The 25,671-nt window shown below is 40.3% G+C and overlaps 1 protein-coding gene across 1 annotated transcript in view; it reads right to left on the minus strand.

The window, feature by feature from the left end:
* Positions 1–9,444: 9,444 nt before the first annotated feature.
* LOC149279348 (discoidin domain-containing receptor 2-like) overlaps positions 9,445–25,671 on the minus strand; it is a 53,714-nt gene continuing 37,487 nt past the window's right edge. The window contains exons 12-17 of the mRNA XM_089501308.1: positions 24,153–24,376; positions 21,241–21,368; positions 16,098–16,289; positions 14,108–14,342; positions 13,375–13,524; positions 9,445–9,585 (exon numbers count right to left, since the gene is read on the minus strand). Of these exons, the coding sequence (XP_089357434.1) occupies positions 9,445–9,585; positions 13,375–13,524; positions 14,108–14,342; positions 16,098–16,289; positions 21,241–21,368; positions 24,153–24,376 (1,070 nt within the window). The remainder of the gene's footprint in view (positions 9,586–13,374; positions 13,525–14,107; positions 14,343–16,097; positions 16,290–21,240; positions 21,369–24,152; positions 24,377–25,671) is intronic.

The following is a 25,671-nucleotide window of genomic DNA, read 5'->3' on the forward strand; positions in this document are numbered from 1 at the left end:
TCGTCTGCTGGCACGAATAGTGGGCCAGTTATCATCTTCAATCCAAGCTATATTTCCAGCTCCGCTTCATTATCGTGCGCTTCAAAGGTTGAAGGCTCGACATCTTCATCAAGGCTTAGCATATTCCGACGAAATTTCTCTGACCATCGAAGCCAGGGAGGAACTCCTGCATGGAATGGAAAAGCCATTTTCAACTCTCTTCCAGACTTTATCATAAAATCGGATGCCAGCCTCATAGGATGGGGAGCTCGAGCAGGCCAGACCTCTACAGGCGGGAAATGGTCCATGGAGGAAGCGGATCTTCATATAAATTGTCTGGAATTATTGGCAGGGTCCTTTGCATTGAAAAGTCTAGCCAAATACAAAGTCAACTGCTGTATCCTCCTTCGCATGGACAATATCTCAGCAGTACAATACACCAACAAGCTAGGAGGCACACTATCGAAGGAACTGGCAGAGCTGTCAAAAGACTTGCTTGGATCGCGGGATCACTCTGAAAGCAGAATATCTGCCGGGTTTATCCAATGTGATAGCAGATTGGAACTCGAGATACCTAATGGATCACAGTGATTGGAAACTACACAAATCAATATTCAATCAGCTTTATCATCCCTGGGGACCTCTCGACGTCGATCTGTTTGCGTCTCGTTTAAATCTCCAATTACCGAAGTTTTTCAGTTGGCGCACAGACCCGGAAGCATCAGGATTGGACACCTTCTTTCAAGATTGGTCCATCGGCACAAATTATGCCTTTCCACCGTTCGCCATGATCCCGAGAGTTCTGTCTCAAGTCGAAAATCAACAGGCGACTTTAGTCCTAATCACCCCATTCTGGACGTCTCAACCATGGTTTCCCCATCTTCTAGAATTGACCATGGGCACACCTCGTCTACTTCTGAGGTGGCAGAATATTTTGATAAACTCCAAAGGGGATCATCACCCACTGATTCTACAGAACAACCTTTCTCTCATGGTGTAGCTGATCTCCGGGAATCCGGTTTCCACGAACACTTTTCAACATCTACTCATGAACTCTTATCAGAGGCATGGGCACCAGGTACCAGAAGTACTTACCGACCAGCCTGGAAAATTTGGGTTAGCTGGTGCGTGGAACGAAACTTGGATCCCATATGTGCACCTATTCCACGAATAATTAATTTCTTGTCATCCATTTACGACCAAGGCAAAGCATATCGAACCATCAATGTATATCGTTCTGCTATTTCTGCTCAACATATGTTTGTGGACCAGGTGCAGATCGGAAAACATCCATTAGTCTGTCGACTGATGAAAGGTATCCGTTTGAAGAGACCTCCTGTTCTTAAATATCAAGTCACCTGGGATATTAACTTAATCCTTAACATATTTCTATCTTGGGAAGATAATGATAGATTGTCTATTAAAGATTTGACTTTAAAATTATCCACCTTGTTATGTTTGATTCCTTTTAAAAGAGTCTCTGATGTTAAGGCATTAGATGTCTCAAATAGAATCTTTAGTCTTAATGGTGTACGTTTTAATGTCGTTAGATGCACTAAGACTAATTTAGCTGAGGTCTTTTACCCTGCTTTCCCACATAATCCAAAATTATGTGTTGTGCAATGTTTACAAATATATGAATCGCTGACTAAAACCTTGCCATCACACTCATGTACTCAATTACTCATTTCTTTTCGCAAGCCCTTTTTGCCAGTTTCCATGGCTACTATAGCTAGGTGGATCAGGTTAATTATGGCTAGGGCAGGGATTGATACTACTAAATTTGAAGTGCACTCTTCACGTGCCGCAATGACCTTTAAGACTTACATTGCAGGCGGTAGCTTACATGACATTATTAAAGCAGCCAATTGGTCTGCAGAGTCTACCTTTAAAACATTTTATTTTAAACCCATTCAACATGTTTCTAGTCACGTATTTGTATAGTTTTTATTTATGTCAGTGTTAGCTTTAAACTAGCATAATATGAGCCTCCTGTCTTGAAATGAAATTCCAGATTTTTCGAACTAATAGTGACATAAAGTCACAATTTTATTAAAGACAGGAGGCGAGTGTTATCCCTCCACTTACAATATGTCTAATGACTATATTTAGTAGTCCCACCGCAGGTTGTTCGTTTACGTTTGTTAATGGCATGTGATTTATCCTTTCAGCTTGATTATTTTTTCCATGCCCTTCGGATTCAAGATTCATCTCTTGGATTGTACCTCCATTTTCTTCAATTTCCGGCTCCAGTACTCTTCTTATGCTGAGTTTCAAGGAAGAGATTATGGTTTTCTACATGTTACCTGTTGTTTCATCATATACGGTCAGTTATCCAGGTTATGTTATGCACATGTATATGTACTTGATAATTTTTTTCTCTTTATATATGTTTTAAAAAAGTTTACTCCATTTTTGCTGCTATTGGGAGTAGTAAAGAAAGTTTAGCATAATACTCACCTCCTGTCTTTAATAAAATTGTGACTTTATGTCACTATTAGTTAGAAAAATCGGGCATTTTCTTCTTTCCTGTTTACTGAACCCACACAAGTTATATATTGTTTTTTCCAGGACAACAAGGGCTTTCTTTAGATATAATGCATCGCTATCGAGGCATTTCAGCGATCACCTTTGAAGTTTAACCCCTTCAGTCCCTTATGGCTGTACCGTACATCCCTGCTGCTGCATGGGAGATCAGGCTGTCAGCCTGGACTCCCCCCTGACAGCAGAAGCCAGCATCGCCGGCTTTCTGCTGTCCAATCTGATGTACCGGCATGAAAGCTGGAAAGCTGTTACATTTTTAAATGTAATCGGGCATTCCCTTCCAGATTGCATCACTGCTGACGTCACCCGGAAGTTCATCGGAGGACAGGATATCCTGTCCTCCCATGAGGCTCAGACGCTACATAGAGATCACAGTGTGATCGGTGCAGGGGGATCACGGAGGGGGGGGGGGGACCATGTTTCTCACCCTCCTCCCATGCTGAAAAAAGAAACGGAGAAAAAAACAAACGGTTAGTCATTTAAAAAAATCATTAAAATAATACAATAAATAATAATTTAAAAAAAATAAAGTAAGCTAAGTGATGTCATTGTGACATCACTGGCATTAATAACATGTTCAAGAGGTCCCTTAAAAATGATAATAATAAAAAAAAATTTAAAAACCTTTCATCCCATTGCCCTAGCACAACATCTACCCTAGCACAACGCTCCTGCCCCCTTTCACAACCCCCAAACCTGTTAAGCCATAAGCATAAAAATTCTACAAAAATGTACACCTTATAGTATGTTCCCTATAAGTTCTAGGAAAGTATAGAAAATCTATATAAATTAGGTATTTCTGAAATCAGGACACCTGAATTGATAAACTTGGAGGGGATTTTCCATCACTACAGGCCAGTAAGTCTTTGTAGTGGGGAAATGCTTTTCTTTGGGACTAACCAGTGTTAGTTGGTCCTACAACTCATTGATTTTAAGTGAGTGTGATGAAAATGTACATCTCTGGTCTATCCTTTGGCCAGTTAAAAGAATATTAATGTCATTTGTAGGGCAATGTGTCAGTTGTGTGAGATGTTTGTTTGCAGCCTGATGTTCACATTATTTCTTATTAATGAACCGATTCATAAAACATAAAAATATTTTTTGTACTTTTTTTTAGCAATCATGTAAAATCAGCCATACTCTACTTTAAGACAGCCTGTCTTGTGTTTTGCTTGGTGGGATAATTATATGGTTCTTCCTTTCAATATCCACTGTCATTACACTAGCAAAAGTAAGTAAATTATCTTCAAGGTAAATTGTCACCAAGGTACACAGCAGTTATCGGTTTTCTCTAATACAAATTAACCATTATTTGCTGAATGTGACCACCATTGTAGCAACATTTTTTTCCTGTTTTCTCTTTAAGTAAAGACAAACAGACAATCCGGAGGTGCACAAAGAATTTTAATAAAATCTACATTAAATATTGTGTATTCATAAAACAAGTACATTATTTTTAGTTCAATAAAATGTCTTAAAATGCAAACAGGATAATATGAATTTATGTTTCTGAAGGGTACATACCATCCCATGTGTTTAGGGGTGTTTTATGTGGCATGCAAGGTCAAATTTTCCAAGGTTCTTTTTGCATCGTACACCTTATTTTTCAGTGTGAACACAATAATTATTTTATGGATGGAATTCAATTTCTGACCTGTATACTCAAGATGTAAATATTTTCAAAACATCCTTCTATGGTAAAGTTAGGTTTCTTTCTAGCATCTAGCCATGTGTCTATTTTGAAAATTATAAATGCTAAATATAAACACAAATAAAAAAACATTATTTAATAGTGTGGACTAATACAGATATGGCAAAGTCATTCCATTCATGTCAGTAGTGTAAGATAACCTTGGTGCATAGGGAATGTGGTTGTATGAGTTTGTGGGCAATGGTCTGATTAATTCATGAATGCAGAGCCTTCACTGATTTCACCTGTATGTTGATCATGGACCTAGTGGTACAGTTGAGTCCTATACTAATCTTGTCAGCTGTAAAGTTATTCCATGTGTGGTACAATTATTTTGTTGTTTTTTTAGATATGGCTATACATAAAGTGTTGTGACTCCTGAATTAGGTAGAATATGGTTCACAAACCAGATCCCAAATTATTTGATATATTAAACTGGAGGATTTTCCATCATATGTTGTAAAGATACCTAACTTTGTTATCCCCATTAAAAGATGCTGCATCTTTAAGTATTTTCTACAAATGAATTGTGTAATTTCTAATACTATGTAACTAGAATACAATTCAATAGGATTTCCATGTCATGTATTCAAAAGACAACACCCATGAATTGTTCTGGATAGTATTTTGTCAGAAGTGGATAACCTGTATCAATGCACAGAATTACTCTAATTATCTATATCTAGTGTATACATTTCACATATTGCTAAGTTATGTATGTCATGCACTGGCTTTTGCATGTGGGATTCATAGGTTTTCTCTTTGAAACAGCTGATAAGGGATTATCTTCAGTGTGCTATGTGGATGCAAGCAAATAATAAGTACCATATTTGATCGATTATAAGATGTCCCTGATTCTAAAACGACCCCCCAAAATTTGAATATTAATTTAGGGGGGGGGGGAACCCTGAATATAAGACTACCCTATAAGAAAAGTTTTACTAGTAAATATTAATTTACATGTAAACTATTTTTTCATATTTAATAAAAACTATGATTGAGAAAAATGCATTTTTTGTTTTTTTTATTTGCCACTCTGTCCCCCAGATATGCCTTATATGCCACTCTGCCCCCCAGATATGCCTTATACACCCCTATATGCCACTCTGCCTCCCTGATATTCCTTTTAACCCCCTATATGCCACTCTGCCTCCCTGATATTCCTTTTAACCCCCTATATGCCACTGCCTCCAGAAAGCCTTTATACCTCCCTATATGCCACTCTTACCCTCCCCCGACTTACCAGTGTATCCCTAGACTTGTCCCCCGTGCTTCAGATTTCTTGGTGTCTAGTGGGGCAGCCAGTGGAGGTCTGCGCGATGCACGCATACAACCTCCGCTTCTGCTGCCGGCACTTCCACCGGGGCTATGAATGAGCACCGGAAGGTCATGTGATGCCGGCGCTCTGTCATATAAGCCCCGGCAGAAGTGGAGGGCAGTAGAGGAGGATATCTGCGCGCATCGCACAGGCGCCCACCGGCTGCCAGAGAAGAGTATCCGGGTCCCCTGCAGCGCTGCAGGGATCTTGATTTTAGTCTTGTAGTCAGGCCCCTATTTGAGGTCCGATTAGAAGACGACTTCGAATATAAGACAATGGTTATTTCTCATTTTTTCACAAAAAATTGTCTTATAATCAAGCAAATATGGTAATTACAAAGCTCAATTGTGTTTAATTTGTATTAAGAATGTGTCAAGGGTGTTACAGAAAGTGATATTTCTCTTTAATTTATATATATTAAGACCTGTTTTATTTCTATTTTCAAAACTTTGTTTTTAATGCCACCCAAACTCTAGAATCAACAATTCTATATTTAGCTTTACATGTCGGATATACATTATACCACAATGCCAACTTTTACATTGTCTCTAACTATAACTATAATTCTGATGATGCAGGCTACCTGTGACTGCATGGCATTCCCTAAGACAAAAACAAATGGTGCTGTAGTTATATACTGGTGACAGCCATATGTCAATGTGAGTTCATACACTATTGTTCAAAAGTTTGGGGTCACCTAGACATGTCCTTGTTTTTGAAAGAATTGCAAAGTTTGTCTATTGAAATAACTTCAAATGGACCAGAAACACAATGTATATATTGTTAATGTTCTAAATGACAATTGTAGCTGGAAATAGATGATCATTGATTGAATGTCTTCATAGACATACTGAGGCCCTTTTATAAGCAACCATCACTCCTGGGTTCCAATGGCACATTGTGTTAGCTAATCCAAGTTTAGGTTTAAAACGTTAATTAATCATTAGAAAACTATTTTGCAATTATATTAACAAGAATATGTCACTATGTGTACTTGTTTGTACACGTGTATATGCCCACATGCATAAATAATATATATAGGATTATTTTGTTTTATGGGTGTTTCTTTGGATTTTCACACTAGTCTCAATATGTCAGTCTCATTTCTCTGCAATGAACTGGAAAAACACCAATTTGTGTTGTAGATAAGAAACTTAACCTATATATATCTTGCTCAATACAGTGTGAAAAACTTTAAGAACAGATATTTTTTTTACAAAAAAAGCTTTGAGATCTCTAAATTAGTCTGTGGCTAATCAGTCATAGACATTGGTGACAGGGAAACCTCAAAGTTGCTGTATTACCAACATATTAACAGGAAACGGGTTATTGTATATAAACCTGAATATGTGTTGTATTAATATTATTAACATACTATACAACAGTTTTAAATGTTGCACTTACTTTACCTACCAGTATACAACTCACTGCCTTGTTTCTTTTTGGTTGTTTATTTAATTTTTCTAATAGTGTTTATAATTCTTTAAAAAGTGAAAACAGGAAATAGTTTACAAGAGTGTCTATATGTACACAACAAATGGGTTGAAATCTTAAAAAGTATTAATACAACATATATTATGTGGAGTTCATTTTTGGTAATTTTAGTTTTGCCGTATTAATACAACATATATTATGTGGAGTTCATTTTTGGTAATTTTAGTTTTGCCAAGTAGTAACTATATCAGTGTATCTGTCAGTTATCATAGAATAAGAAAATGTCAAAATATAGCATACTGCTTTTGCTATAAACGACAGCATGACAAATTATATATACCATACTTATGAGAGAAATGCAATGATGTTGTACTGTGAAAATGTTGTGACATTGGCTGCCATTCCACTCTGCTATTTTAATTGAATGGAATGATTATTTCTGGCTCTGACAGTGCCAATGCCTGGCTTTGCTCAGCTTTTTGAAAGTGGAAAATTGCGAGCTGAGGGATGGCATGGCGAAAACCTCTCCTGTTCGTTTTTTTTTGTTCCCCATGAGTGTTTGAACTGATCTTTCCTAAGCTGCAAATAAGTCTATTTTTGATGCATAGATCAAGAAGCTGAGCCTTGTGTTTGGCTCGTCACTGGCCAGCTGGCCCACCTCATATCATTAGATAATACCCAGTTTCCTCAATAGAAGATGAAATATTACAGTCCACAAGATGCTGCACCCATAGTCACTCTTATTTCACTGAAGAAATTGACATACCAAACAGAAGCTGAAAACCCTTACAAAGAAACAAAATTGAGAAGAAAAACCTCACATTTATACACTAATTTATACAATATGCAGCCAATCAGGAGGCTTCCTTTAAAACAGTCATTATATACACATATCCGCGAAACCATTCAATAATATTGACCTCTGATTTTTTGTCTGTCAACTAAAAAATTATAGACTATAACACAGAATCATATCTAAGAATTGGTTAATATAATTACTATACAAAACATATAATAATGTATTTTTAGTCTTTGGAAAAAGTGCATTAAACATCTGCATTTTATATTCTGTATAGGACCTAAAAGTAACATTTTTGCAAACCTTAAGTAAAAAAACAAGAATATTATGACGATATTTTGATATGGAAAAATATATATTTTTTAACCCCACAACTAATAAGCTTTATTATGTTACATTTCTGACACAGCACAACTTACACTTACATTAAAGCTTGAGTGTTGTATTTTGTTGTAAATATATTATATACATACTAAAAAAAAATACCCAAAGGTTGAGTACTTGTAATCATGATGCTAATAAATAAATACACTTTAATATACAAGGGAAAATCTAATGAGCAGTGGCCATATAGAACTTACACATCTAACTGGTAAAGCCCGATAGAAATAATTTGTTTACCACAGAAATAGAAAACTACAATTGAAGGTAAAATATATAAAACTGGTCCAAAAAAAAATACAGGCTAGTTGGAACGTACTAAAGATTATTATAATATGGCATGACATGTGAAAGCTTAGTGTGGTATCATGTGTTAACTGTACACATTCTGGTCTGATACAGGGAGGTAACCACAAGTAAAATAAGTCTAAGACTAGTTATTGAGAGCCCTAAGCAAAATGTTTAGAGAGGCTCCATCTCAAGTACAAGCGATAAAAAAGATAATTAGATGTGAACAAAGGAACACTTAACAGCAGCTTAATCTGTTAATATTGTAGTACCACCTCTGACTATTTTCTATCAAAAGTAAATTGTAAACTGTTTATTCACTGTTCCTTCAATTATGCAAACTTTTATCAAAATGGCCAAAGTAATATTTTTCTGTCCCAAAGGTTGCATAATTTCATATGTAACACAACTGTAACTACCCTGTAAAAATTATCACAAACTTCTTAAGACTTTTCCCTTGGCCTAACATGGCAATATCCATTTATGAGCATTCTTGGTTGTGCAAGATTCCCGAAGAACTTGCATACCTGCTTAACAGTGGACAATATGTCAGTATTATAAATGATATATGACTTGTGAGAAATATATTCTCCTAAAACCAAGGTTCCTGGAGTAATTTGTTAAATCTGCAGTAGTAAGCAGAAACTATTTTTTTCTATGATGGGAGCTACAAATGTAGCAAGCTACATAACATTGCTACTGGTTCCCTTTGTTCCTTGCAATTGGATAATACAAACTTGTCTTGTCATTTAGTATTGTTATTGCACAGTGAATGCAAAAAATTGGGCAATTATTTCGAGAGAGTTGTACATTTAATTAAGGGGGAGTATTTAGTACACCATCAGGTAAATGTGGCTAAGATGAGGTATTATGCATTGGTGGCTGCTACCTAGAATTAATAATGATGTCAGACTAATTATCCATGTCACGGAAAGTATATATGTCACTCATAGACAGTACACAGACTGTCTCATATTTTTGGATATCTTGGTATACAAGGAAGACTAAGGCTTATGCCTCCAAATTAGTCTCTGGCTGTAAACGTTGATAAATTTCTTGAAATGAAGGACGATCTTTGGTTTCTCTTCTCCAGCAACTCAGCATCAGTTTGTATACCATGTTTGGGCAGATGTCTGGTTTAGGTAGGTACACCTGGTAAAATGCAATCAGAACATACTCTATTAAAGATAAATTAGCAATAGGAATACATTAACATATTAATGTTTACCCCTTTAAAAACATAGATGTTCTTTTATTATTTGTACCCTTCACGACAATGACTGTTTTAGCATTTCTGCGGTGTTCATACTTAGCTGTAATTTTCTTCTTTCTTATTTACTGTACCCACACAAGTTAACTGGGTTTTTTTCCAGGACAAGAAAGGCTTTCTTTAGATAATATATTTGATCGTATCAAATAATTTACCATAAAAAAAGTATAAAATTGTCACGACACAGCGTACAGAGGAGTCACCGTAGTCAGGTAGGACTGGTAAAGGATGGTCCAGAGAGCCGAGGTCAGGATACCGGAGAGCAGGATAATCGAGGAGCAAGCCGAGGTCAGGATACCAGAGATCAGGATAGTCGAGGAGCAAGCCGAGGTCAATAACAGGAACAAGCAGGAAATAACGCGTACTGGGAAGGCACTACCGAGATAGGCACGACCATCAGAAGGCAAGGTCAGAGTGTTAGAGCGTCTCTTAAATAGTCCCAGGAGTTATGGTACTAATTAGGGATTTCCCGCCAAATATTCAAACTGCCGATACATCACTTCCTGCACGGCCATCTTGTGAATGGCGTTCACGTAATCTCCCAATATAAGTCGATGTAGTTTCCGCTGGCGCCACTAGGTGGCGTGAAGAAGAACGTGTCCGGACACCAGAGCTGGACCTGTGCTCCGGCTGAAGCTGCTGGGAACGCGGCGTGGATGAGGTAAGTCCTCCTTCAAGCTGCAGCGGCCGCCTCCGCTGTGCAGAAGCGGGGGGTCTCCCCCTTCTCCGCGGCAGCTGCGTCTGCTATGCAGAAGCGGGGGGTCTCCCCCTTCTCCGCGGCGGCTGCGTCTGCTGTGCAGAAGCGGGGGGTCTCCCCCTTCTCCGCGGCGGCCGCGTCTGCTGTGCAGAAGCGGGGGGTCTCCCCCTTCTGCGCGGTGGCTGAGGTTGCCGTGCTGGGGCAGGGGGTCTTCCCCTACCTCGCAGCGGCTGCTGCTGCCATTCAGAAGCGGGGGGGTCTCCCTCTTCTTTGCAGCAGCTGCGGCTGCCGGACCGAAGCGGGGGGTCTCCCCCTACCTCGCGGCGGTTGCCGTTGCCGGCCGGGGGACCCGGAGGATCTTTCTGCCGGTAGCGTGACAAAAATATGGTGAAAAATAGGACTTTTTGTAACTTTTAATTGAAAAATATTTTACTAATCTACAAAAGCTAATGAAAAAAAACTGCTAACTAAATTCTAGTATTTGTCCTGAGTTTAGAAACATCCAATGTTTTTATGTTTTTTTTTTAATAGGGCAATAAGTACAAGTAGCATATTGCTATTTCAAAACCTTTTTTTCAAATCTGGTCATACTGCCCCATGTCCTATTTGGGACATCTTTGTAGCCTTTTAGTTCAATTACACCCATAAACAATATATGTTTTAAAACTAGACAACCCAGTGTATTTCAAATGATATGGTCTTTCCATGTACCTATTTTACCGCCAGCCGTTGTCAAAGTTTGCAGTAGGAATTTTTGTGTGTTTTTTTCCAGACACATTCTAGTTTAGGTATGAACTTACAGCTCCTGTATATGTTACTCTCAAACAAAATGTATACAGCAACATATCCCGAGTACGGTGAAACAACCCACACATGGGTTTGTCAGGTTGTTTGGGGCTAAAAGGCCACAGTTGAGAGGTGTGCATATTTTGGAATTTCAACATCTGGTCAGTCTGTACCATCTTCTATTTTTGGGACATCTTTGAACCCATTCAATGTACCTTATCAAGTCATACTAGATATCCTATGAGCATTTAAAATGCCAGTATTTTAACTCTTTTTAAAATATTTAATGCTGCACACAAAAGCAACATTTGGGACAAACAGGGCCTTTGTCAGAGCTTGACAAAGGCCCTGTTTGGCCGAAACGTTGCTTTTGTTTGTTCTCGCTTAATAAAGTGTCCTAGAGACTGGAAGCTGCTTGGAGTGCTGGGATTCCTTTTCTTTGTTTCTGGTGGGGAGTTGGACTGCCTGAAGAAGAACAGTTTTCACAGCTCCCACCAATGTAACGGGAGCCAGGGGTTGACTGTTATTGCCGCCTTCCTCACAATCAAAGACAGCTACAAGCGGGTACCCGTTTTGTTTTTTAGAATAAAGTATGCTCTTCCAGGGAAAGTCTCCCAAAGAACCAGTCACGATGCAAAATAACACATGCTTTATTCGGACTAAGTATGGTTTATATTGCCAAATTTCCAATGGAAGCGGAGGTGACAACATGAAACAAGAACAGATTATCATAAAAAAGTGACAGTAGATTACACAGAGAACAACAACATCAGACTTATCTCATTGCACAGACAACAGTCAACAGAAAACAACGCACAACAATCATAAACAGATTAGGGAAGTAACACTTACCGTATTTGCCCACTTATAAGCCCTGGCGGAAGTGTCGAGCAGCAGCAGAGGTTGTCTACGCGCATAGCGCGGACGTCTACCACCTGCCCCCGCTAGACGCTAGGGAATGTGGGGATGCATTGGTAAGTCAGGGTGGGGGTCAGAATGGCATATCTGGGGTCAGAGTGGCATATCTGGGGGTCAGAATGGCATTTCTCAGGGGCATAAAGCATATCGGGAGGCAGAGTGGCATATCTGGGGGAATTTCTGAGGGGCATAAAGCATATCTGGGGGGCATAAAGCATATCAGCAGATCAGAGTGGCATATCAGGGGAGCAGCATGGCATATCAGGGGGTCAGAGTGGCATATCAGGGGGTCAGAGTGGCATATCTGTGGGGCATTAACCATATCTGGGGAGCAGAGTGGCATATAAATATATAAGTAAGGTGCATTATGAATTAAGGGGGGCTTAAAATGGCTATTGGTTTTCTTTTTGTATGTAACATATGCTGACTAACTGTATAATAGATACCAAAAATGTTAAAATACATGTATTCCTTTTCATTAGATATAATACTGTTTTACTATTCCACTTGTGTATTTTTCCTTTAAAAATAAATTTTTCTTTAAAATAGCACCAAACCTTAAGGGTGCGGCCTATAATCGGATGCGGCCTATAATCGAGCCAATGCGGTAATTATCTATAAACTATACGTGATATTAACTCGTGCAGGGCCATGTAAAGTTATTTTCCTAAAACAAGTGTCCAGTTTCTGTTTAGGGAGGGAGGGGTGGGTCAGTTGACAGCATATTTCTGGAGGGCATCTGTCAGGAGTTTGTCATAAAACAAAACCTCTCCACTGCTTTTCATCTCCAGGCTAATGGTGAAACTGAACAGACTAATCAAACACTTGAACAGCATCTTCCATAAACAGGTAACTTTTTTTTGCTGAAATATCATCCCCTTCCACTGTTTTCTCTAAAGTGTCTGCATCCTCAGCCACCATTGCTACCAGTGAGAAGACACAAACAAATGCGACTGAGAGGCATGCTTTGCCACTAAAAGCATTTCCTGGATCCAAATAGCGTGTCAGTTGCCATTTGCACCCCTGTGAAACCCTTATAGTTATGCCTCTTTTGACTTTTAAGGAAACTGGTGCTATAGTTTAATGATTAAACGTTATGCATCATGGGGACTAGCCATGATAGCTGTTTTTTTATGTGTATACTGAGATGATAAATTATCTAACAATTTCAATGTACTGGTATGAGCATTTATAACAACAAAGCCTCTATATGGCAGTGCCATGGAAAATGAAAAGACCATAAGCACTTGAAACTTTTTGCATCTCCCACCTGTTTTCCTTGATCTCGAAAAAACTCCCCCGTATTTTCGATCACTTGCTCATCTGACATCTCACTGTAGGGTTGTTCTCGGCAGAAAGTGAACGTCTCCCATAAGGTGACTGCAAATGCCCATACATCACTGGCTGTTGTGAATTTGCCCTAAAGTGAAAATAATAATATATCAAATGGTGTATTCTAAAGCTTTCATGGCATAACTGCATCCTGATTTCCAAATCAAAACAAGCCGTGTCAACAGGAACAGGAGCGGAGCCAAATCAGGAACCAAAAAGTGAAATCAAGGGCAAGCCAGGTCACAACAGGTTAATCGGCATCAAAATCAAAAGCAGGAGCAATAGCACAAACTTAGACCAACCAAGGGTACTGAGGGAATGAAAATGCAGAGCTAATATAGGCAGCCTGGGGTGGCAATTAGTTTATTGAGGTCACCAGAGGTGATATATGTACATCACCATGTGACTGCGTGTTCAGACAGGGAGGCACCCAGTCTGTGAGGTAGCAGATTGGGAGATGGTACCCGCTACCTTAGAGAATTTGTGGAGGGTCAAGGAGGTGACCGGAACGGGACTGGAGTGGTGTGGGCCGACCATGCAGGTCCTGACACTAAGTTTGTTTTGTTTTTTTAACTGACTTAAACCTATCATGGTGAGCTTGTTACTTGTAATATGAACAAAGGAATGTAGAAACAATGTAGGGTTCCTCATAATTGTCACATTTTACTCACCAGCAAAATGCTTTCCCAAGACATCCAACGAATGGGAAGAACCGCCCTCCCCTGAATCCGATAATAATCACCACTATATAGGTTCCGACTCATGCCAAAGTCAGCTATTTTGATGGTATAATTTCTTCCCACTAAACAGTTCCGTGTAGCAAGATCTCTGTGCACAAAGTTGAGGGAGGAGAGGTATCTCATTCCAGAAGCAATCTGTGCTGCCATATGCCTGAGATCATTATAGCTTTAGGAGACAAAGATATTGTAAAAACAAAAAACTGTTAAGTTATATACATAACTCCATAATGCAATTTTATACACTTGATCAGAAATAAATATAAAATGTTACTTGCAAGACTGCATATTTGCATTTAATGTCATGCAAGTGAAGGATATAAAATTAAAGCTTACTTTTCTAGTTATTACATTGTCATTCACCCTTCCTTAAAGCTGCCCTTAAATATATTTTTGGAATCATATATATCAAAACCTTGCCTTTAAGTCTTTTAGAAAGAGAGTAAAACCAGAGAGAAAAACACAACAGGCTAAATCCCCTGTCAGAGATAAGTCTGTCACAAATGATTGGGTAGCAATCCATGCATAGTTTGCAATGGAGAAAACACAAATACAATGTTGCACTTTTTTGGACTCAATTCTTTGTGTGTTTGGATTTATAGCTTCATATCTTCCATATAAAAATGCATTTACTGTTATATAGGGGCAAATAATGTAGCTAGCAACTCTGCACTGCAAGTAAAGTAAAACATACACGAAATATCTGCAGACATGCACCCAAACATGCATTCATAAAAAGTATATATAAAATATTCTCTGCACACTCCAAGATACAAAAAATAGAACTACAGAAAAACAGAACAAAAACAGGAGAACAAACGCACTAAAAGTCACTTAACATTTTGGTAAGCACCTTCATCTTGAAGGTGTGACAGACTGATACTCACAGAATCTTGTAGGAAGTATGTGCCATTGTATTTTATGACCCTATACTACATGCATACTATTGCACATATATGTGATTTACCTTATCAGAAGTGGGTTTTATGGATACAAACCGGAAAGTATTTCACAATTCATGACAAGCGCATAGTTGAGTTTGTGCCCAGGATGACCATACCCTATACCCAATAATAATGCACACACTTTATTAGGTGCAAATATAATTTCCACAGCTTTATTAACATTTACAATATTTAAAGGTCATTGTCAAAACAGACCACCACGGTTAAAACATAAATAACAGATTTCCCTTTTATTACCAATGACAATGACCCCCATAATAAATACATTAACCGTATAACAATGGCACCAACACGTACCAGGTGCTTCCACATTAACACATTGACCACAGTAGGGGCATACCAAGACACCCCTACCAGACGGTTTAACCAAATTATAAACCATGTCGGGGCATACCGAGACAACCCTACACCACCAATTTAACCAAACAACCAATGTAGGGGCATACCGAGACACCCCTACACCACCCCAGGTTCTGAGCCACAGGCCAGCTCGAAACCTACCAAACTAACTTGAACCAAGTCAAATTAGTAAACCAAACCACAAAATCCACCGTACTAAACAATAATCCCCAACTATCCCCGCCGCTGTGACAAAATGGGGTAGTCACCCCCACAACCCACTGGTAAAGGGAAGGAGGGTGGGACAACCAGGATTTGGAAAAGCAGTTAAGTGACCGTTTACAAAATGGTTGCCACTTATATACCTTGATAGTAACCTCACCCATAACAAATTTGAACCAATTAAATTAAATCACTCCTTATGCACACCACCTAGCTCTGTCAAGGCACACTCCACCTAAACTGCACTGTTCCATGGGCTTCAAACTTCACTGAGCATATTTGTTATCAATATTTTGGCTTTATATGAACTTATACTTAAAAAAATACAGTGTACTTGGATATCTGCTGTACACGATAAATGACTGTATGCATGATAACAAAAAATGCTGCTTGATTACCTGATGACAGGTGTGACAGCAGCCTGTGCCTCTTCTGGTTGGTGTCGTGAAAGAAACTGATTAAGGTCTCCATTCTCCATGTATTCAGTTATCATGCACAGGGGGTCATCAGCAATACATACTGCCAACAGTCGGATGATATTGGGATCCTTTAATCTGGACATTATCTTAATCTCTTTTAGAAAGTCATTTCTGCCAAATGAAAAACATATAATACATAATGAGCGAGTAATTTCATAACAGTGTTATGTCCAAGAGTTGAGGTCAGGGCTCTCACGGGCCAGTAAAGTTCTTCCACACCAAACTTATCCAACTATGTCTTTTTGGATCTTGCTTTGTGCACTGCTGAAGGGGAGATAAACATATAAAGAGATTTTGGACAATGCAAGGCCCGTTTCTATTCCAGCATGACTATGTCCTACTGCAGAAAGCAAGGTCTATAAATGGTTGGTGAGTTTGGTGAGGAAGAACTTGACAGGCCCACACAGAGCCCTGACCTCAACCCCATCGAACACCATTTAGATGAACTGGAACGGAGATTGCGAGCAAGACCTTCTCGTCTAACATCAGTACCTGACCTCATAAATGCTCTACTGGATGAATGGACTAAAATCCTCCCTGATGGAAGTTGTTATAGCTACAAAGTGGGGACAACTACACAATAAAGTCTATGTATATAGAATGCGATGGCCTAAAAGTCCCTTTTGGTGTAATCTTCAGGTGTCCCAATACGTTTGTCCATATAGTGTGTATATCTATATTAGGGATGCACCGATATATCAGTGGGCCGAAATGTATCGGCCGAAAAGGGCAAAATTAAATGCACGTCACATGACTCTGCTCCGTTCCTTCTCTTCCCCTGGGGGCGGGGCATAGGGAGACTGTAATCACACTCCTATCATGCCCAGGTTTTAGCATGTACTGGCTGCCTGGGCATGATAGGAGTGTGATTCCTTGTAGCAATCATATATACCGTATTTGCTCGAATATAAGACGACCCTGATTATAAGACGACCCCCCAAAATCTGAATATTAACTTAGGAAAAAAAGAAAAAGCCTGAATATAAGACGACCCTAAAGGAAAAAAGTTTTACCAGTAAATGTTAATTCATGTAATTTTTTTTAATAAAAGCTATGATTGAGAAAAATATTTTTTTTGTTTTTATTTTCCAACCTGTCCCCCAGTTACGCACATCTGCCCCCAGGCTTGCCACACCAATATGGCACTGTGGCCCATGATATGCCTTTTAACCCTCTATATGCCACTGTGCCCCATGGTATGCCTTTTGACCCCCTATGTGCCACTCTGCCTCCAGAAATGCCTTATACCCCTATATCCCATTCTGGCATTTAGGGGGTTAAAATGCATATTATAGGGCAGAGTGGCATATAGGGAGGTATAAGGCATTCCAGGAGGCAGAGTGGCATTAAGGGAGTTAAAAGGCATTGTATAGAGCACTCTGCCTCCAGAAATGCCTTATACCCCTATATGCCACTCTGGCATTTAGGGGGTTAAAAGGCATATTATGGGGCAGAGTGGCATATAGGGAGGTATAAGGCATTTCAGGAGGCAGAGTGCTCTATTAAATGCCCCCTTAACGCCACTCTGCCTCCTGAAATGCCTTATACCTCCCTATATGCCACTCTGCCCCAGAATATGCCTTTTAACCCCCTAAGTGCCAGAGTGGCATATAGGGGTATAAGGCATTCCAGAAATGCCCTATGCCCCCATTTAACACACACACTTACCGGTGCTTCCAATTTCCTGCTGTATTGCCAGGGCAGCGGGTTGACGTCTCCTTCCACTGCAGCCGGAAGGAGGTGGAGTTGGCAGCGGGGGTTGTCTGCGTCCGTCGCGCATACCTTCCCCGGCAATACAGCAGGAAGCACCGGTAAGTGTGTGTGTGGGGTGTTAAATGGGGGGGGGAGACAGGAGGATCCAGGTCCCCTGCAGCGGTGCCGGGGATCTGGATCTTAGTCTCATAATCAGACCTCTATTTGAGGTCTGATTAGAAGACGACCCCGATTAGAAGACGAGGGGTATTTTTCAGAGCATTTGCTCTGAAAAAAACCTTGTCTTATAATCGAGCAAATACGGTATTAATGTTAATGCAATTTTTGTCCAATTTTGTGTTACTTACTTGTAATAAAAGTGTGGTTTTTTTTTTTTTTTTTTTTGCTTAAAGGTTGGGGGGCCATTTTCTGTTTCGGCCAAGATAATCCTGAATTTTCGGTTTCGGTTTCAGTCCAGGATTTTCATTTTGGTGCATCCCTATGAAAAAATACCCTTCGTCTTATAATCCGATCTCAAATAACAATAAGATCCAGATCCTCCGCAGCGCTGCAGGGAACCCGGATCCTCATTCTGACAGCCAGCAGGCGTCTATGCAATGCATGCAGACATCCCCCGCTACTGTCCTCCACTTCCGCCGGGGCTTCTATGATGGACCACCAGCATGACATGACCTTCCAGTGCTCCACCATAGAAGCCCCGGCCAAAATACCGGCTAGTAGTGGCGGAGGTTGTCTGCATGCATTGCGCAACGTTCACCGGCTGCCAAAGAGGTGGATCCCCAGCATCAAATAGAGGTTGGATACTAACACTAAGATCCAGATCCTCCGCAGCGCTGCAGGGGACCCGGATCCTTCTCTCTGTCAGCCGATGAGCATCTGTGCGATGCGCGCAGACAACCTCCGCTGCCAGCACTTTCACTGGGGCTTCTATGATGGAGCACCGGCGTCACCTTCCGGTGCTCAGTCATACTCCAGCGAAAGTGCCGGCCAGCACCGGCTGCCGCGACTAGACACCAAGCAGTATGGAGCATGGGTGTAAGTCTGGGGGTGCACAGTGGCATATAAGTGGTATAAGGCATATTTGGGGGGCAGAGGGGTATATCTGGGGGGCACAGTGGTATATCGGGTGCACAGTGGCATATAGGGGGTATAAGGCATATTTGGGGGAAGAGTGGCATACCTGGGGTATAAAGCATAGCAGAGGGCACTATGGCATATAGGGGGGTATAAGGCACATCGGGGTTAGAGTGGCATATAGGGGTTTATAAAGCATATTAGGTGAACACAATGGCATATAGGGGGTATAAGGCATATTTAGGGGGCAGAGTGGCATATCTGGGGTATAAGGCAAAGCAGAGGGCACTATGGCATAAAGGGCATATTGGGGGGCAGAGTGGCATATCTGGGGGCAGAGTGGCATATCGGTGGGGCAGCATGGAATATCTGGGGGTATAAGGCATATCAGAGTGCACAGTAGCATATCAGGGGGGCAGAGTGGCATATCTGGGGTATATTTGGGGGGGCAGAGTGGCATATCTGGGGTATAAGGCATATCAGAGGGCACTATGGCATATAGGGGTGTATAAGGCATATCTGAGTGGGCAGCGTGTCATATCAGGGCTATAAGGCATATCTGGGGGTATAAGGCATATCTGGGAGGCAGTGTGGCAAGCCTGGGTTCAGATGTGTATAACGGGGGGGCAGGCTGGGAAATAAAAACAAAAAATGCATTTTTCTCAAAGTTTTTTTATTCTGCTGTTTGTATTTAACAGCCAGTTATTTTAAATAAACAAAAAACGTACATTTACTTTTTTATCCAATTAATCAAAAAAAATATCGGCCAACTAATCAATTATGAAAATAATTGTTAGTTGCAGCCCTAATATATATGTATATATATATATATATACCGTAAATGCTCTGAAAAATACCCTTCGTCTTATAATTGGGCCTCAAATTACTCCTGTCTGGTAACCTCCGCTGCTGGTGCTTCTGACTCCCTGGTGTGTAGTTGGGGCAGCGGTCAGACCTTCCCTGGCTGTCAGAGATCAGAGTTCCCCGCACCGCTGCGGGGAATTCTCTCTGACAGCCGGAGGGTGTATGCTCAATAGACACAGACAACCCCCGCTGCTAACTGCACCTCCTTCCGGCTGTAGCGGAAGTTGTCTACGCGAATAGCATAGACGTCTACCCGCTGCCCCGACTACACACCAGGGAGTCCGAAGCACCGGAAAGTTTGGGGGGAGGAGTGTTAAATGAGGGGAATAAGGCATTTCTTAATAACCCCCTTAATGGTACTCTGCCTCCAGATATGCATTTAACCTCCTTTATGCCACTCTGCCTCCAGAAATGCCTTTCAACCCTCTATACGCCACTCTTCCTCCTGAAATGCCTTATACCTCCCTATATGCCACTCTGCCCCATAATATGCCCTTTAACCAGCCAGAGTGGCATATAGAGGTATAAGTTATTTCTGGAGGCAGAGTGGCACATAGGGGGTATATTATGGGTCACAGTGGCATATAGAGGGTTAAAAGGCATATCATGGGGCACAGTGGCATATAGAGGGTTAAAAGGCATATCATGGGGCACAGTGGCATATAGGGGGTATAAGGAATTTCTGGGGGAGAGTGGCAAGCCTGGGGGCAGATGTGCATAACTGGACGGCAAGTTGGAAAATAAAAGGAAATAAAAACAAAAAAATATATTTTTCTCAATCATAGCTTTTATTTAAAAAAATAGTTTACATGAATTAACATTTACTAGTAAAAAATGTTTCCTATAGGGTCGTCTTATATTCAGGTCTTTTCTTTTTTTCCTAAATTAATATTCAGATTTTGGGGGTCGTCTTATAATCAGGGTCGTCTAACAATCAAGCAAATACAGTATATATATATAATATAAATATTTTAGTTAAAGATTATTTAGTAGAACTTCAATAATTCTACTTGTAAAGCACAAACTGCTGCTAAAGATGGGTATGTTCCCCCGAATTTGCTGCCCCTATCAAAGTGCCGAATGGTTCTCATGGACTCACCAGGACCCATGCAAGGCCCAGCCCTGCCCTCCATTAAAATTAAAAAGGGGGTGGCCAAAAGGTATAGTTGTTCTCCAAATCCCATTATTCTATTCCAGGATTGCTATGGCTTAAGGAACGGTACAGTTTATCAACTGGATATCCCCATTTTGGTAGCTCTAGCCCTACTAAATAAGCATATAACGTAATTTGTATTTGCTACGCTCATTCAGTAATTGCTCAGAGAACACACAACATTTTCCACAAAGCTAATACACGCGATCTACTTTTTTGCCTTAGGCCCTTGATTGTTGATTCTTAAAAAAAACAGACCTGGCATTTTTATTGGCATCTGATCTCAGCATTTTCACAGCAACCAAAGTGGGCTGACCAATGTTTGTGTCCAAAATCAGATCTTTATCCAGGAATTCTTCAACACCCTCAGCTTCACAGAGATGCACCTACAATGAGAGAGAACACTTTTTATGTGACCATCAGCTGTTGCCATTTACATGTTGATATTCACATAGCTTGATGAATTTTTCATCTTTAAGGATGTCTACGAATGTTAACACCCTTCCTCTCATCTTCCTTTAGCGCACCTTTCCTAGTGCCTCTCCTACCCTTGGACAATACTTATACTAGTGAGTCTGCTCCATGCCTAACAGTGGTATTTTCACCTCTTGCGTAACACACTCTAAATCCCTCTGGATTGTAAACTCATTTGAGCACAGCTCTCTTTACCTGTTGTTTCTGTAAGTCAAATTGTTATTTCATACTCTATTGTTTACCTATTTTACAGCGCTGCAGAATATGATGGTGCTATATAAAACAATAAATAGTAATAATAATTTACAGGTGCTCAAACAAATCTAAAGTGAAACACTGCCATTTGCTGCTAGATATTTACATCAGTAAAAAGTATTTAGTCAGCCACCAATTTTGCAAGTTCTCCCACTTACAAAGATGAGAGAGGCCTGTAATTTTTACCATAGGTACACTTCAACTATGAGAGACAGAATGGGGGGAAAGAATACAGGAAATCACATTGTAGGATTTCTAATGAATTCATTGGTAAATTCCTCGGTAAAATAAGTATTTGGTCACCTACAAACAAGCAAGATATCTGGCTCTCACAGACAGTGACATCTTCTTTAAGAGTCTCTTCTGTCCTCCACTCGTTACCTGTATTTATGGCACCTGTTTGAACTTGTTATCAGTATAAAAGACACCTGTCCACAACCTCAAACAGTCACACTCCAAACCCACTATGGCCAAGACCAAAGAGATGTAGAAGGACACCAGAAACAAAATTGTAGACCTGCACCAGGCTGGGAAGACTGAATCTGCAATAGGCAAGCAGCTTGGTGTGAAGAAATCAACTGTGGGAGCAATTATTGGAAAATGGAAGACATACAGGACCACTGATAATCTCCCTTGATCTGGGGCTCCACGCAAAATCTCACCCCGTGGTGTCAAAATGATCACAAGAACAAGAACAGTGAGCAAAAATCCCAGAACCACATGGGGGGACCTAGTGAATGACCTGCAGAGAGCTGGGACCAAAGTAACAAAGGCTACCATCAGTAACACACTACGCCGCCAGGGACTCAAATCATGCAGTGCCAGACGTGTCCCCCTGCTTAAGCCAGTACATGTCCGGGCCCGTCTGAAGTTTGCTAGAGAGCATTTGGATGATCCAGAAGAGGATTGGGAGAATGTCATATGGTCAGATGAAACCCAGGTAGAACTTTTTGGTAGAAACTCAACTCGTCGTGTTTGGAGGAGAAAGAATGCTGAGTTGCATCCAAAGAACACTATACCGGTGAAGCATGGGGGTGGAAACATCATGCTTTGGGGCTGTTTTTATGCAAAGGGACCAGGACAACTGATCCGTGTAAAGGAAAGAATGAATGGGGCCATGTATCACGAGATTTTGAGTGAAAACCTCCTTCCATCAGCAAGGGCATTGAAGATGAAACGTGGCTGGGTCTTTCAGCATGACAATGATCCCAAACACACCACCCGGGCAACGAAGGAGTGGCTTCGTAAGAAGCATTTCAAGGTCCTGGAGTGGCCTAGTCAGTCTCCAGATCTCAACCCCATAGAAAACCTTTGGAGGGAGTTGAAAGTCCATGTTGCCCAGCGACAGACCCAAAACATCACTGCTCTAGAGGAGATCTGCATAGAGGAATGGTCCAAAATACCAGCAACTGTGTGTGAAAACCTTGTGAAGACTTACAGAAAACGTTTGACCTCTGTCATTGCCAACAAAGGGTATATAACAAAGTATTGATATGAACTTTTGTTATTGACCAAATACTTATTGTAACGGGTTCACCAAGAGAGCTACCTTGAATTGAGTACAGCAGGAATGAACAGTTTATTGTTGTAAAACATAGACTGATATAGCCACAGAACTTCATTAACATAAATCAACATTGATAAACAGGTACATGTAGACAACCCAACCTTTAATCCCCTTTAGCTACTGAATATCCACCTGGTAGCCATCCTGTTAATGGGATTACTTTACACAATGGAGTTCCTGCCTGTTTGGCAGCCAGGCTGGAGCCATCTCTGAGTACTTTGGGCTCCTGTATGACAGGTCATTCTGTCACACTTATTTTCCACCATAATTTGCAAATAAATTCTTTAAAAATCAGACAATGTGATTTATGGACTTTGTTGTCTCATTCTGTCTCTCATAGTTGAAGTGTACCTATGGTGAAAATTACAGGCCTCTCTCATCTTTGTAAGTGGGAGAACTTGCACAATGGGTGGCTGACTAAATACTTTTTTGCCCCACTGTGTATATATATATATATATATATATATATATATATATAAAATCATATAATACACAACACAAAATACACTGATTTTTTTCTTATAAGAGTTAGAAATAAAAATGCCCTTAATGGCCAATTTACATAACATTTTCATTTTACACATTTGAATTTATATATTATATAACTTAAAATAACTCTTCCTAACATACACACAAAGCAGGCTGTAGCTCTATCTGAAACTTAAATCTCAATTGACTAAACAAGTATAAAACATTATATTTAAAGACAGATATATTCCATATTTAATGAATGAATATCATAGTGCTAAACAGTGTTTATGAAGAGTAGTCTCTTGAAATGTGACAGGATTTATTTTATATTATATTAAACTGCCAAAAAATCACATTCCCACAAAATTAAAGAAAAATAAAATAAAACACAATACATACTGACCTCTCCAAACTGACCTTCCCCAAGCTTTTCTTTGAAAGTTAGGTGGGTCCTTGGAAACTCTTCGACTGCCACCTCTTTGCCAGATAAAAGGTCCATTGTAATGGGTGGGACTGAGTATGTGTTGCCACCAGTCACTCCCTGCAAATTCACTATATCTGCCTCAGCATAGTGGGGAACTCCATCTCCACTACAAGGAAGGGCACCTTTTCCAGCAGAAGTACTTGCTGTGGTAACAAAAAACCCAGATAATTAGCTATTTAGAAGGATGTCTTTTGCCTTAAAAACAAAGTATAAATAGCAAAAATGCCTGCTACACTAAAAACAAACTGGATTAGTTGTTATAATTTTTACTATGTAGTGTAATTGTCAATACATGATCAATACACACTGATGAAACCGCTATTACAGAATTGTAGATGTATTCTGTGATGCCTCAACTTGTAGTAAGGTTCAGCTGAGCATATCTGGATCCCATTGTAATAATTGAAGATTTTAATTATTATACATATCACCCAGGATGATGATGGTGGTGCACCAGGGGTTCAACAAGAGTGCAATGCTTGTGGACAGTTGTATTTACTACCTGTATTTTTCCTTTAGCATAATTATATAACTGAATCCTTTCTTATGCTTGCCTAACCTGCAATATGTTGTGTACTGCCGTCTTCATGGGCTGTGTGTGTGGAGTCCAACCTTTGGATATGTTTACCAAGGTGGGCTGAGGCTCTGTTCATTACTTTACTATTTGGCGGAGGTAGGAACCACAGGAACAACTGGGCCTGGAGCAGGAGCTTGTCAAGTCTAGAACCAGGAGTCAGCAATGTCTGCCCCCGAACAGCAAGCAGGAGGTAGATCAGAAAAAGGTGGGTCAGGACCAGTGCAGGAGGATGACAGGTGCCAAAACAAAAGGCAGTTGTAAGGTCACTGGACAAGGTGAACCATTTTTGAAAAGAGGTCAACAAGTGTAAGTATAGCAATATGATGAATTGATGGGGAAGATCCACAATAAAACCCATGGCTAAATGTGACCAATGGCGAGCAGGAATCGGTTAAGGTTGTAAAAGTCCATGTGGCAAAGAACGAGAAGTTTTTGTGAAGGCACATACTAGGCAGACCAAAACAAAGTCAGAGATGTCCTTTCTTTAGGTAGGCCACAAAAATGCCTAGAAACAAGGTGGGTCACTCTCGGATGACCCACAGTTGATGCCTCTGCTCTGATGAGACAAAGACTTTACTGGCAAGTATGTCAAGTGGGGAATTGTCATGGGCTTTGTGGATACGATCCATGAGAGGAGACAACAAGGCAGTATTAACCGTGGAGATTAGGGTTTCTGGAGGAACTATTGGTTCCGTTCATTGAGGTTCTTCCTCTGTGAGCATGCCAGACAAGGTGTCGGCTTTAACACAGGAAATCACATAACTAAATTGCGACGGGCCTCTATAGGTGTAGCGTTGAGACAGCACAGCTCCAGCTCCAATTTCGGAGACATCCACTTCCAAAACATAAGGTAGATAGATA

This window comes from Sceloporus occidentalis, unplaced genomic scaffold (genome assembly GCF_023333645.1).
Source record: "Sceloporus occidentalis isolate IW3139 unplaced genomic scaffold, rSceOcc1.0.p SCAF_170, whole genome shotgun sequence".
NCBI classification, from domain to species: Eukaryota; Metazoa; Chordata; class Lepidosauria; order Squamata; family Phrynosomatidae; genus Sceloporus; species Sceloporus occidentalis.